Source organism: Scyliorhinus canicula, chromosome 11, assembly GCF_902713615.1.
Source record: "Scyliorhinus canicula chromosome 11, sScyCan1.1, whole genome shotgun sequence".
In the NCBI taxonomy this organism is placed as follows: domain Eukaryota; kingdom Metazoa; phylum Chordata; class Chondrichthyes; order Carcharhiniformes; family Scyliorhinidae; genus Scyliorhinus; species Scyliorhinus canicula.
Genome location: NC_052156.1, coordinates 41,141,529 through 41,155,284, shown reverse-complemented (window position 1 = coordinate 41,155,284; position 13,756 = coordinate 41,141,529). Strand labels below are relative to the sequence as shown.

At 49.8% G+C, this 13,756-nt stretch overlaps 1 protein-coding gene across 4 annotated transcripts in view; it reads right to left on the bottom strand.

Annotated features, from left to right (window-relative positions):
- appl1 (adaptor protein, phosphotyrosine interaction, PH domain and leucine zipper containing 1) overlaps positions 1-13,756 on the bottom strand; it is a 96,407-nt gene that overhangs the window by 29,418 nt on the left and 53,233 nt on the right. For all 4 annotated transcript variants that reach the window (XM_038812823.1, XM_038812825.1, XM_038812824.1 and 1 more), the window contains 2 exons: positions 3,911-3,953; positions 2,191-2,247 (listed from right to left, as the gene is read on the bottom strand). In XM_038812823.1, coding sequence (XP_038668751.1) covers positions 2,191-2,247; positions 3,911-3,953 — 100 coding nt within the window. The remainder of the gene's footprint in view (positions 1-2,190; positions 2,248-3,910; positions 3,954-13,756) is intronic.

The window sequence follows — 13,756 nt, the reverse complement described above, 5'->3', positions numbered from 1 at the left end:
CTGTCATTATACAAGGGTGTCCCATAATACAGTTTTATATGAACATGCAGCAGTCGGCCATTCAGATCTCTCGATCCTGCTCCACCATTTATTAAGATCATGGTTGATCTGATAGTAACCTCAAACCTGCATCCCATCTACCATCAATAACCTCTCACCCTCTTGCTTACCAATAATCTATCCAGCTCTTCCTTAAAAATATTCTAAGATTAAAGATTCTGCTTCCACCATCTTTTCAGGAACAGAGGGCGGGATTCTCCGCTCCCCACGCCAGGTGGGAGAATCACGTGAGGGCCGGGCGAATCACGACACGCCACCCTGACAACCCCCGTGATTCTCCCACCCCCCCAATCCGGCCTGGATGGGCCGAGCGGCCTGACGTTCCCGCCCTGTTCACGCCGGCGGCAACCACACCTGGTCGCTGCCAGCGTGAACATAGCGCGAAAGGTAAGTTTGGGGCCTGTGGGGGGGCGGAGAGGGGATCGAGCACCACGGCCGTGCTCCGGAGGGGACTGGCCCGCGATCAGTGCCCACCGATCGTCGGGCCGGCGTCTCCAAGAGACGCACTCTTTCCCCTCCGCCATGTCTTGCGGGGCAGCGGAGGGGAAGACGGCAACCGCGCATGTGCGGGTTGGAGCCAGCCAACCTGCGCATGCGCGGCTGATGTCACTTAGGCGCCGCCGTCGCATCATTCTCGGTTCACCGCTTTGACGCAAGCGTCAAGGCCCGGCGGCAGAGTTTCTCACAACGCCGCTCCTAGCCCCGTGGGGGGGGGGGGGGGGGATAGGGTGCGAGGAGCGGCCTCCGACGCTGTCGTGAATCTCAGCCGAGTTCACGACGGCCTTCCCGATGCCGCGCGGGAGAGGAGAATCGCGCCCAGAGTTCCAAAGACTCACAATCCTCAGGGAAAAGATTTCACCTCGTCTCAAGTTATAAATGGACGACCCTTTAATTTTAAACAGTGACACACCCCACACCCCCCCCAGCTCTAGATTCATCGTATCCACATTTGCCCTGTCAAAATTCCTCAGGATCTTGCATATTTCGATCAAGTCACCTCTTACTCTTCTAAACTCGAGCGGATACGCCTAGCCTGTCAAACCTTTCCTCATCAGGGAACCTGCCGAGACTAGGTACTAACCTGGTAAACTTTCTCTGAACTGCTTCCAACACATTTACATCCTTCCTGAAATAAGATGACCAATACTGTACATGATACTCTACATGTGGTCTCAACTGCAGCATAACCTCCCTACTTTTGTATTCAATTCGCCATAGTGTTCAATTCCCCTCACAATAAATGGTAATATTCTATTACCTCTCCTACTTTTCTTACACTTATGTTTCTTTTTTTTTTTTAAACTGCCATAAGACACCGGAGCAGAATTAGACCACTCGGCCCATCGAGTCTGCTCCGCCATTCAATCATGGTTGATATTTTTCTCATCCCCATTCCCCTGCCTTCTCCGCCTGATCCCCTTATTAATCAAGAACCTGTCTATCTCTGTCTTAAAGACACTCAGTGATTTGGCCTCCACAGCCCTCTGAGGCAATGTGTTCCACAAATTCACCACCCTCTGACTGAAGAAATTCCTCCTCATCTCTGTTTTAAAGGATAGTCCCTTTCGTCTAAGATTGTGTCCTCTGCTTCTAGATTTTCCTACAAGTGGAAACGTCCTCTCCATATCCACTCTATCCAGGCCTCGCAGTATCCTGTAAGTTTCAGTAAGAGCCCCCCTCATCCTTCTAAACTCCAACGAGTACAGACCCAGAGTCCTCAACCGTTCTTCATACGACAAGCTCTTCATTCCAGGTTTTTGTGAACCCCCTCTTGACCCTTTCCAAGGCCAGCACATCCTTCCTTAGCTCATCTCAATTTAATTCTAAGGATTAGGCACTTGGGTCCTTTGAATTTTATACAGCAAAGCATTTGTTAAAATATAAGTTTCCCAAAGAAGAACCTATGCTCAATAAATTCATGTTTCCACGTTATGGAATGCCTGTAACCAAATTACAGATTTGAATCAACAAAATGATTTCACATAAATAATTGGAAAAGAGATCCTGTGGCCTTATGACATTTTACAGCTTAAGGCATGCTTTGACCCAAAAGCCTACTGGCACTTACTGATTCTTTAATTTAATTGTTGCAAATAGGACACTATCAGTCATAATAACATGCAATCTTACTTCTGGGTTTTCGCTAAGATAGATACGTTTGGAAATGTTATTGATTGTTGTAATCCACTGCAAAAAAAAAAATCAAGAAATATAATATGTATGATCTAGAAAGTAACAAGCACAGTATATTCTCTTCACATCATAGAACATGGATGTTTTCATTAATAAGACCAGACTTTTAAAAAAACACTTTCTATTATATTTAGATCATGAAATTACTACTAAAGTAAGCATCTCTATGTACTGTTTACTAACAAAGCAGTGGAATCAACATATGGCACAGGAAAGACTGACAATTCACAAAATCTTTACCAATAATCAATTGTTTAGGCATATATCAAGTGAATGGCAATGACACAAGATTAGAGTTTTAGATAATAAAAATTCAATTGAGCTCTAAGTCGTGGCTTTGCTATCAGAACACACGGATGTTTTGACATGGGCAACTGATCTCTGCAGCGATGTTTACTGTATGCTGCATAGAATGTTTTCTAAGAACAATGCAATATTAGGCTTTGCGCAATATATTGCTTGGGTGGCAAGATAAATCTCTTTTTCAGTACACAAAGTATCAGGTTATTCAGTTGAACAATTTCCAAATTAACTTGTCCAAACATCAAAGTGGACAGTTTCAGCCTTTGGTGTTTCCTATATTCCTAACAAAGTGGGACTTTTGTCTGGAATACGGTTTATATTTTGTATGTTATTAACTTTTTTTTAAATTCATTCATGGGATGTGGGTGTCACAGGCTAGGCCAGCATTTATTGCCCAGTGCAGTAGCAGTGGTTAGCACATTTGCTTCACAGCTCCAGGGTCCCAGGTTCGATTCCCGGCTTGGGTCACGTCTGTGCTGTCTGCACAATCTCCCTGTGTCTGTGTGGGTTTCCTCCGGGTGCTCCGGTTCCCTCCCACAGTCCAAAGATCGTAGGTTAGGTGAATTGGCCATGCTAAATTGCCCTTAGTGTCCAAAAAGATTGGGTGGGATTGCTGGGTTACGGGGATAGGGTGGGGGTGTAGGCTTAGGTAGGGTGCTCTTTCCAAAGGGCCGGTGCAGATTCGATGGGCCGAATGGCCTCCTTCTGCATTGTAAATTCTATGAATTTCTATGAATATTCCTTATTGCCCTTAAGGGGCCAGTTATGATTCAACCACATTGCTGTGGGTCTGGAGTCACGTGTAGGCCAGACCAGGTAAGGACGACAGATTTCCTTCCATAAAGGACATTAGTGAACCAGATGGGTTTTTCCGATAATCAACAATGGTTTCATGGTCATCGTTAGACTTTTAATTCCAGGTTTTTATTGGATTCAAATTTTATCGTCTGCAGTGGTGGGATTTGAACCTGGGTCTCTGGTTTACTAGCCCAGTGACAATACCAATATGCTACCACTTCCCCTGTGTGTCGCACAGCACTATAACATTAAATGTGTCTGATAACATAATCGGGCAATTTTCTAACTTTTTGTTCATTATTTCATTGTTACTTCATCCATTTCTTCCCTTGGGAGGATAGTAACGGTTGCTTTGCTTTATAATGTATATAGTATCTTAGTATTTTTAATTTTGCTAATATTAGCATAATGATTACAAATGAGCAATCAACACTTAATAAAAAATATATGTTGTATTACAGTATATATACAAACATATGCTATTCCAAGGTCATACTAAAACAGTTACATCATGAAATAAATGCAAATACTGTGAAAGACTACCCTCAAAGCTTACCTCTTCACATTCTTTTTTACTGTCTGCTTGCAGAATAACAGCTCTGGAATAAGAGAAAGAAAAATCAGTTATATTTTTTCATCAAGTGTTGAAACATTAAAACAAGTGTCAGAATGTGTCAAACCATTTAATAATCATACAGGACATTACTAAAGGGCTGGATTATCATAACCATAAACCGAACCTGACTCTTCAAAATTTGTATTCCTCTTTTCTCACATGTTGTAAATGAGTGGTTCTGAAAATGGCCCTTCTGCATACTGTTTTCATATTTTCACCATACCCACTGATGTTCATCTGATGGTTTTGTGACAGTGGAAAATGTCATCTAAAGCTATACAGAACACAGGATCTAAAGTTCAATTCTCACTCTAGATAATTGACTTGGTCAGGTCACCGTTTTGTTGGTATCTTTGGGCCAAGAGAAATATATTAACCCAGGATTTCTCATTCTGATCAGTATCCAAGCCTCATTTTAATCTGATTTATTTGGCGGGAACAGGATGCTCTTAGATTAGAACTTCATTTTACTTATCACTCAATGTTATTCTTTTTCTTAAATGTATTTTATTACAAACATGTATCAAAACAGGTTACAGCGAACAAACACCCGGGAAACATGCTTCCCTACAATCAACTACACAGTCTGTACAGATTTTTCACCCCACCCCTCCCCCGCGAAGAACAGCCCCTCAAACACGGCCACAAACATCCCCCACCTTTCCACAAACCCCTCTGAAGAGCCTCTTAACTCATACTTGATCTTCCCTAATCGCAGGAAGTCGTACAGGTCACCCAACCAAGCCGCTACCCCCAGTGACGATGCCAACCACCACTCCAGCAAAATTCACCGTCATGCAAACAGAGGCGAAGGCCAAGACATCAGCCTTCCTCCTCTCCATGAGCTCCGGCTTCTCTGAGACCCCAAATATTGCCACAAAGTGGTCCGGAACCACCTCCTCCACCACTTTCCTGGCTAAGACTACGAACACTCCCGCCCAGAATCTTCCCAATTTTTTTGCAACGCCAAAACATGTGCATGTGATTCGCTGGCCCCCGCCCACACCTCTCACACTCATCTGCTACCCCCTGAAATAACCCACTCATTCTTGCCCGAGCCATATGCACCACCTTAAACTGTCTCAGGCTCATCCTTGCACATGAGGAGGTCCCACTCAATGTTATTCTTAATTGAATGTATAAAACAATATAAATGCAAATCTTTCTTTCTTGTTTTAAACAGTTTCTTGTTAAAACATTTATATATACGGTAGTTGATTGGTGAACTATTGGCAGCCTGGGATGCCACTGATGGTGTGCGCTACATGGGATGGGGGTGGGCTATACTTCCCGTTGTAGCACCGGCTACTGTTTTGTCACACGTAGCAAGTTTTCTGCAGGCACAGGACCTTTGACTAAAGCCAAGCATTTACAGTTTAATCTGTATATCCCCTGTTCGGATAATTCTGGTTGGGTTCTCAACATCTATGCTGTTTGTCCTCTTCCAATTAGAAGAAATGCAGGGCAATCCAAATGGAAACCGATTCTATGTGTGAAATGGTGTGGATGAAGGGGGGTAGTTTTACAGCAAATGTTAAAGTAGTTGTCAACAGCTAAACAACAACAAATAACTGCCAAACAAAGTGATAACCTTTAAGCTGATGCCATCTAAGTTGCTGTGAGGCATATCATATTCATTCAGGCATTTTATCAGGACAAGTCGTATGTACTCTCATTTCAGACAACCCTACAAAGTATTTCCCACTAATATTGGTACTGGTGTTCACGTTTGTGGAATTGCCCCACAGACTAGATGAGTAACAGTCTGACATAGTTATATTCACAGAATCATATCATTCCATCCACATCCTAGGCTTTTGCATTATGATCCCAGAGTATCAGTAGAAAAAACGCACTACACTAATAGATGAGGGCACAGGGGTAAACAGACAGGCAAGAGTTGTCCTGGGAATACTCAACCATGACTCTAGAGCCGATGAAAGCTTGGATCAAGGTCAAATAAGACCAAAGAAACTCTTCATCGCCCTGTACTTACCGCTCTGAACCAACAATCAGTATTTTTCACCTTAAACATTACTTTGCTGAAACTCTGAGGAAGTTAGGGCAGAATGTACTGTGGAATGGGGATATAACAAAACGAATTACCACTGATCAAGCTGGCCCATTCTTGAAGAACAAACTTAGAAGCTGCAGCCTGCATCAACTGACATGGAAAACAATAAAGAACTAACTGCTTAATTTTGTACTCAACTTACCTCCTGTTGCAGCCATGACTGTCCATGGATAGTAGCAAACAGGGCACAGCCCTTTTCAAGACAAAGTCTCATCTTCACAGTGAATACATTCTCCTCTGCCATGTTGTGGAAGGGAAGTCAATGAGTTACCAATTTAGAAGCATGCTGGGAATATTGACTACATTTTAACACTGCTTTTAGCCAAATTAAGTAGGTCAGGTAATGTAAACTATGTTGTACTGGCCTTATTATGATAAATTGTTCTTCCGAAGGACAACAAAATGCGTACTCGAATTGTTTTTAAACCAAGGGCAAAAACATTCATATTTCCTCTTGCGTATGTTCCCAAACTTTATCTCTTCAAAGTTGTTTATTTCACACTATAAATGTAATGATTTTCGACTCATAAGTCAGAGAGCTTTTTGCAGCTGGTGCAGTTCTCTCTCCACAAATGCATTTGTGTTAATAAATTTCCTTAAATCGAACCTCGAGGAATTTGTCTTTATTATGATTTCCACGACACATGTTAAGTGGGACAAACTAAGAACAGATCTAGAAGCACAAATTGCCCACCCATGAGGTTCTGTGGACTAACAGCCTCAGAGCTATATACATCAAACCTATAAACCAATGACCCTGCACAGCCCTCACTGCTTGATTACCATTGAGCCTAGTAACTAACACTGGCTCAATTTGGATTATAGAACTAGGCTGTGCCGGATGCATTGTTATGCATAACTTAGACTGAGGTACCTCCTCACCCAACTACTAAACACCAAGAGGGAAAGAATAAACAAAATAACCCACAATCGTAGGTACTAGTATCCAGCCAATTTGGTTCACTAAACATAACACTAGAATGCAGCCGAGTGCCTCAGACACCGCAAAAAACATGACCTTTGACAATCTCCAAAATATAATGTTGAAGGCCTCTGCACCTGAACTGCACCCCAAGCTAAGACCTATAAGTATAGCTGTGGCATGGATACCTAACCACCCAAGAAGATGGACAGAAACCAGGATAAATCTAACCAAACCAATTAGTACCCTTTATGTTTTCCTCCATACTCTCTAAAATGGTGGAAAGAGTCATCAATAAAATTTCACAAGAGAGAGGTACAAAGCACACAATGTAGTTAAGGAGGACTGTAAAATACTGTATTTGATAAACTTAGCGAGGGTGACATACTAAGATGCTTAGCATCCTTAAAAGTGGGGGAAATCACCAGATTCAGATTAAATGTATCCCATGTTACTACGAGAAGAAAGTTCTGAGCAACATTTTGCAATCCTCTCTGGCTATACAGAGTGCCAGAGGACTGCTAATGTTGTACCGTTATTTAAAAAGGAAGGGATAGGTTGAGTAATTACAGGCCAGTCAGTCTAACCTTGGTGATGGGCAAGTTATAAATTGAGAAAGGATATAAATCAATAAATAGGGAGACAGGGTTTAACTAAGGACTGCCAATGTGGATTTGTTACGGGAAGGTCAAGTCTAACGAACATTTTTGAGGAAGTAACAAGGAAAGTTGATCTGGGTGCAGTTGATGTGTACATGGATTTTAGCAAGGCTTTTGACGGAGTCCCAGAGGACATACTGATCAATAAATTAAAATTCATGGCATTGAAGGGAAAGTTAGATCTAAAATTAGCTCAGTTTCAGAGGGCAAAGGGGTATGGCAGTGAGATTCTTCAGGATTCAGATGGCAGTGCTGCCTGCCCAGTGGCAGGGTTTGGGTCTTCAGTTCTGGGCTGAAGAGGAACTTGCAGTGAGAGGGAGAGGATCCAGTTGTCATGGTCCACGTCCAGGTAGGCACCAACGATATAGGTAGAACTAGGAAAGAGGTTCTATGTAGGGATTATGAGGAGATAAGGATTAAAGTGAAAAGCAGAACCTTAAAGATTACAATCTCAGGATTATTACCTGAGCCACATGCAAATTGGCATAGGATACATAAAATTAGAGAGACGGAAACGTCATGTGCGAGAAGAGGGTATAGTTCATGGGGCACTGGCACCAGTACTTTAAAAAATATATATTTAGACTACCGAATTCATTTTTTCCAATTAAGGGGCAATTTAGCGCGGCCACTCCACCTAAGCTGCACATCTTTGGGTTGTGGGGGTGAAACCCACACAAACACAGGGAGAATATGCAAACTCCACACGGACAGTGACTGAGCCGGGATCAAACCTGGGACCTCGGCGTCGTGAGACAGCAGTACTAACCACTGCACCACCGTGCTGCCCTCCTGGCACCAGTACTGAGGAAATGTGGGGCTATAACGTTGGGATGGGCTACACCCAAACCATGCTGGGACCAAGTGTTCTTACAAATCGCATAACATGTAACTAGGGAAGTAGAGAGTGTTTTAAACTAAATAGTGGGGGCCAAGGGGTCAAATGTGGAAAGATGTCGTATATCAAAGAGTAGAATCAAGGCAAGAGGGGAAAATAGCAAAATGCGAAATGAGGGGCGCAATTCTCCTCTCCCCCCCCCCCCCCCCCCAAACGCCGGGTGGGAGAATCGCGGGGGCGCCGGGCGAGTCCCGCCACGCCGCCCTGGCACCCGCACGCGATTCTCCCACCCCCACCCCCCAAACCAGCGCGCCGAGATTTACGGCTGGCAGCTCGGAGAATCGCCACTCGCCATTTGTTTTTTTTTTAAATAATTTGTATTCAAGTTTTTCAATAACAAATTTTCTCCCCACAATTTAAAACAAACAAGGCGTGTTTCCACACCAACACAAGAAAAGAACTCAGCCCCCCAAAATAAATAATAACAAAAAACCAACAGCAATACAAGAAAGTAACAACATAGCAAACCCACCGCCGCAAAAACAAACCCCTTAACCATCCCCAAATCCAGCCCCCCAAAGTTGCTGCTGAGACCTACCACTCTCTACCCCTTCGCCAGGAAGTCGAAAAAGGGCTGCCACCGCCGAAAGAACTCCTGTACCGACCCCCTCAGTGCAAACGTCATCCTCTCTAACTTGATGAACCCAGCCATGTCGTTGATCCAGGCCTCCGAACTCGGGGGCCGCGTATCCCTCCACTGTAACAGAATCCTGCGCCGGGCTACTAGAGACGCAAAGGCCAGAATGCCGGCCTCTCTCACCTGCTGCACTCCCGGCTCCGAAGCTACCCCAAATATCGCGAGCCCCCAGCCCGGCGTGACCCTAGACCCGACCACTTCCAAGAAGGACCCGCCACCCCCTTCCAAAACCTCTCCAAGGCCGGACAAGCCCAGAACATATGGGTGTGGTTCGCCGGGCCTTCCGAACACCTCCCGCACCTGTCTTCCCCTCCGAAGAACCGGCTCATCCTTGCCCGTCATGTGAGCCCTATGCAGCACCTTCAGCTGAATTAGGCTGAGCCGTGCGCAAGAGGAGGAGGAATTCACCCTCTCCAGGGCGTCCAACCACGTTCCATCTTCAATCTCTTCCCCTAGCTCTTCCTCCCACTTCGCTTTGAGCTCTTCTACTGAGGCCTCCTCCTCCTCCTGCATCAGCTGGTAAATAGCCAATATCTTTCCTTCACGACCCACGTCCCCGAAAGCGCCCTGTCCTGCACCCCTCTTGGCGGCAGCTGCAGAAACTCCGCCACCTGCCTCTTAACAAATGCCCTGACTTGCATATACCTAAAAGCGTTCCCAGGGGGGAGGTTCCACTTCCCCACCAGCTCCTCCAGAGTCGCGAACTTCCCATCCAGGAAGAGGTCCCCAAACTGTCTGATGCCTGCCCTGTGCCAACTCCCAAATCCCCCACCCGTTCTCCCCGGCGCAAAATGGTGATTGCCCCGTATCGGGGCCCAAACTGAGGCCTTCACTTCCCCCCTATGCCGCCTCCACTGTCCCCAGATTTTAAGGGACGCAACCACCACTGGACTCGTAGAGTACTTTGCCGGGGGGAGTGGAAGTTGGGGCCGTCACCAAAACCTCCAGACTCGTACCCACACAGGACGCCACCTCCAATCTCTGCCATGCGTCACCCTCCCCTTCCGTCACCCACCTGCGAATCATCACCACATTGACCGCCCAATAATATCCACACAGGTTGGGCAGCGCAAGGCCACCTACCTCCCTTCTTTGCTCCAAAAATACCCTCCTTACTCTCGGGGCCTTCCGCGCCCACACGAACCCCAGAATCGACTTATTCACCCTTCTGAAAAAAGCCTTTGGAATCAATATGTGGAGGCACTGGAAAAGAAACAAAAACCTCGGGAGCACCGTCATCTTAATCGACTGGACCCTGCCCGCCAACGAAAGCGGTAGTGCGTCCCACCTCCTAAACGCCTCCTCCATCTGCCCCACCAGCCTCAAAAAGTTAAGCCTATGCATTGCCCCCCAGGTCCTAGCCACCTGGACCCCAAGATACCAAAAGCTCCACTCAGCCCTCTTCAACAGGAGTTCACCTATCTCCCTCTCCTGATTCCCCCGGGTGCAGGACAAACAGCTCTCTTTTCCCCACATTGAGCTTATATCCCGAAAAGTCCCCAAACTCCTCAAGTATCTTCAGCACCTCTGGCATCCCCTCAGCCGGATCCGCGACATGCAACAGCAGATCATCTGCGTACAGCGACAACCGGTGCTCCTACCCCCCCCCCCCGCACAATCCCCCTCTAACTCTTCGAGTCCCTCAGCGCCATGGCCAGGGGCTCAATCGCTAACGCGAAGAGCAGGGGAGACAAGGGGAGACAAGGGGCACCCCTGCCTCGTCCCCCTGGAAAGCCGAAAGTCCGCCGACCTCCTCCCATTCGTCACCACACTCGCCACAGGGGAGCTGTACAGCAATCTGACCCAGCTGATGAACCCCTCACCAAACCCAACCCTCCGCAACACCTCCCACAGGTAACTCCACTCCACCCTATCAAAAGCTTTCTCCGCATCCATGGACGCCACTATTTCTGACTCCCCAGCCGCCGGCGCCATCATCATGACATTAAGGAGCCTCCGCACGTTGGCATTCAGTTGTCTCCCCTTTACAAACCCCGTTTGATCCTCATGAATCACCGTCGGGACCACATCCTCCACCCTCCTGGACAGCACCTTTGCCAACAACTTGACATCTACATTAAGGAGCGGGATCGGCCTGTAAGACCCACACTGAAGGGGGTCCTTGTCCCGCTTCAGGAGAAAGAGATAATTGTCCTGGACATCGTTGGGGGCAGAGCCCCCCCTCCCCTCTCTCCTCCCCCTCTTCCCCCCTCCTCTTCCCCCCCTCCTCCTCTTCCCCCCTCCCCTTCTTCCCCCCCTCCCCTTCCCCCCCTCCTCTTCCCCCCCTCTCCCCTTCCCCCCCTCCCCCTCTCCCTCCTCTTCCCCCCCCCTTCCCCCCCTCCCCCTCCCCCTCTTCCCCCCCCTCTCCCCCCCTCCCCTCTTCCCCCCCCCCTCCCCCCTCCTCTTCCTCCCCCCCTCCCCCTCCCCTCTTCCCCCCCCCTCCTCTTCCTCCCCCCCTCCCCCTCCCCTCTCCCCCCCCCCTCCCCCCCTCCTCTTCCTCCCCCCCTCCCCCTCCCCTCTTCCCCCCCCTCCCCCCCCTCTCCTTCCTCCCCCCCCCTCCCCCTCCCCTCTTCCCCCCCCTTTCCCCCCCTCCTCTTCCTCCCCCCCCCTCCCCCTCCCCTCTTCCCCCCCCTCCCCCCCCTCCCCCCCCTCCTCTTCCTCCCCCCCCTCCCCCTCCCCTCTTCCCCCCCCCTCCCCCCCCCTCCTCTTCCTCCCCCCCTCCCCCTCCCCTCTTCCCCCCCCCCTCCCCCCCCCTTCCCCCCCCTCCTCTTCCTCCCCCCCCTCCCCCTCCCCTCTTCCCCCCCTCCCCCCCTCCTCTTTCCCCCCCCCCTCTCCCCCCCCTTTCCCCCCCCTCCTCTTCCTCCCCCTCTTCCCCCCTCCCCTTCCCCCCCTCCTCTTCCCCCCCTCCCCCTCTCCCCTTCCCCCCCCTCCTCTTCCCCCCCTCCCCTTCCCCCCTCCCCCTCTCCCCTTCCCCCCCCTCCCCCTCTTCCCCCCCTCTCCCCCCCCTCCTCTTCCTCCCCCCCTCCCCTCTCCCCCCCTTCCCTCCCCTCCTCTTTCCCCCCCCTCTCCCTCCCCTCTTCTTCCCCCCCCTCCCCTCCTCTTCCCCCCCCCCTTCTTCCCCCCCCTTCCCCCCCCTCTTCCCCCCCCCCTCTTTCCCCCCCCCGCCTCTTCCCCCCCCTCCTCTTCCCCCCCCTCTCCTCTTCCCCCCCCCTCTCCTCTTCCCCCCCCCCATGAAGCACTCCCTTCGCTCAATTGAAGCCAACCCTTCTCTTTGCCACCTCCCCGCTCCAGTCCTGATAAATCCTAACGTCCGTGTTCTCCCACCTGCTGCTCCTCTCCTTCTTCGCCCATCTCAACACGCACTCCCGGTTGACCAAGCGGTGAAAACGGACCAGTACCATCCTGGACGGCTCGTTCGGCCTCGGTTTCCGCTGCAGCACTCGATGGGCACCCTCCAGCTCCAGGGGACCACGAAACGACCCCGCAGCCATCAGCGAGTCCAACATTAGGACCACATAGGCCCCCAAATCCGAGCCTTCCAGCCCCTCCGAGAGGCCCAAAATCCAGAGATTCTTCCGGCAGGAGCGGTTCTCCATCTCCTCCATCCTCGCCAGCCATTTCTTGTGCAGCGCCTCGTGCGACTCCACTTTCACTGCCAGGCCCAAAAGCTCATCCTCGTTGTCCGAAGCCTTTTGCTGCAGCTCCCGAATCTCCACGGCCTGGGCCGTCTGAGTCGCCACCAGCTTGTCCAGCGAGGCCTTAAACGGCTCCAAAATCTCAGCTTTGAGCTCCTTAAAAGAGCCCGAAAGTCCGAAAAAAGCGGGAGCTGCCGAACGTGCGGCTTAGCTCCGCATCACCGCCACCAGATCTTCCGCCACTCGCCATTTGTAACGGGCGAGTGGCGATTCTCCGGCCCGGATGAGCCAAGCGGCCTGCCCAATACGACGTGTTCATGCCGGCGCCGACCACACATGGTCGCTGCCGGCGGGAACGCTGCGGGTGCGGCCTGTGTGGTGGGGGGGGGGGGGGGGGGGGGGGGGGGGGAGAGATCGAGCACCGGGGGGGGGGGGGGGCGCTCAAAAGGGGTCTGGCCTGCGATCGGTGCTCACCGATCGGCGGGCCGGCCTCTCTGAAAGATGCACTCCATTCCTCCGCCGCCCCGCAAGATCACTTCGACATTTCTTGCGGGGAGCCCGTGGGGAGGACGGCAAACTGCGCATGCGTGGCTGACGTCATTTACGCGGCGCCCAGACCCGGCGCACGTAAATGACGCGGCGCCGCTCCTAGCCGCCCGGGGGTGGGAGAATAGGGGGCAAGGAGCGACCTCCGACGCCGGAGTGAAACACTCCAGTTTTCACTCCGGCATCGGCACTTAGTCTCCCGTTGGGAGAATCCCACCCAAGGTTCGGAGAATGGCAAGGAGGAACTGAGAGAAAGAAACCCAAGAATGCACAAAGAATCAGGACTAAATGTTACAAAGATAACAAAGACAAAACTAAAGGCTCTGTATCTGAAAGCACAGAACAATCATAAAGCAAACCAACTGATGATTCGATAGCCATTACGGAGACTTGGTTACTTGGAGACATGGATTGG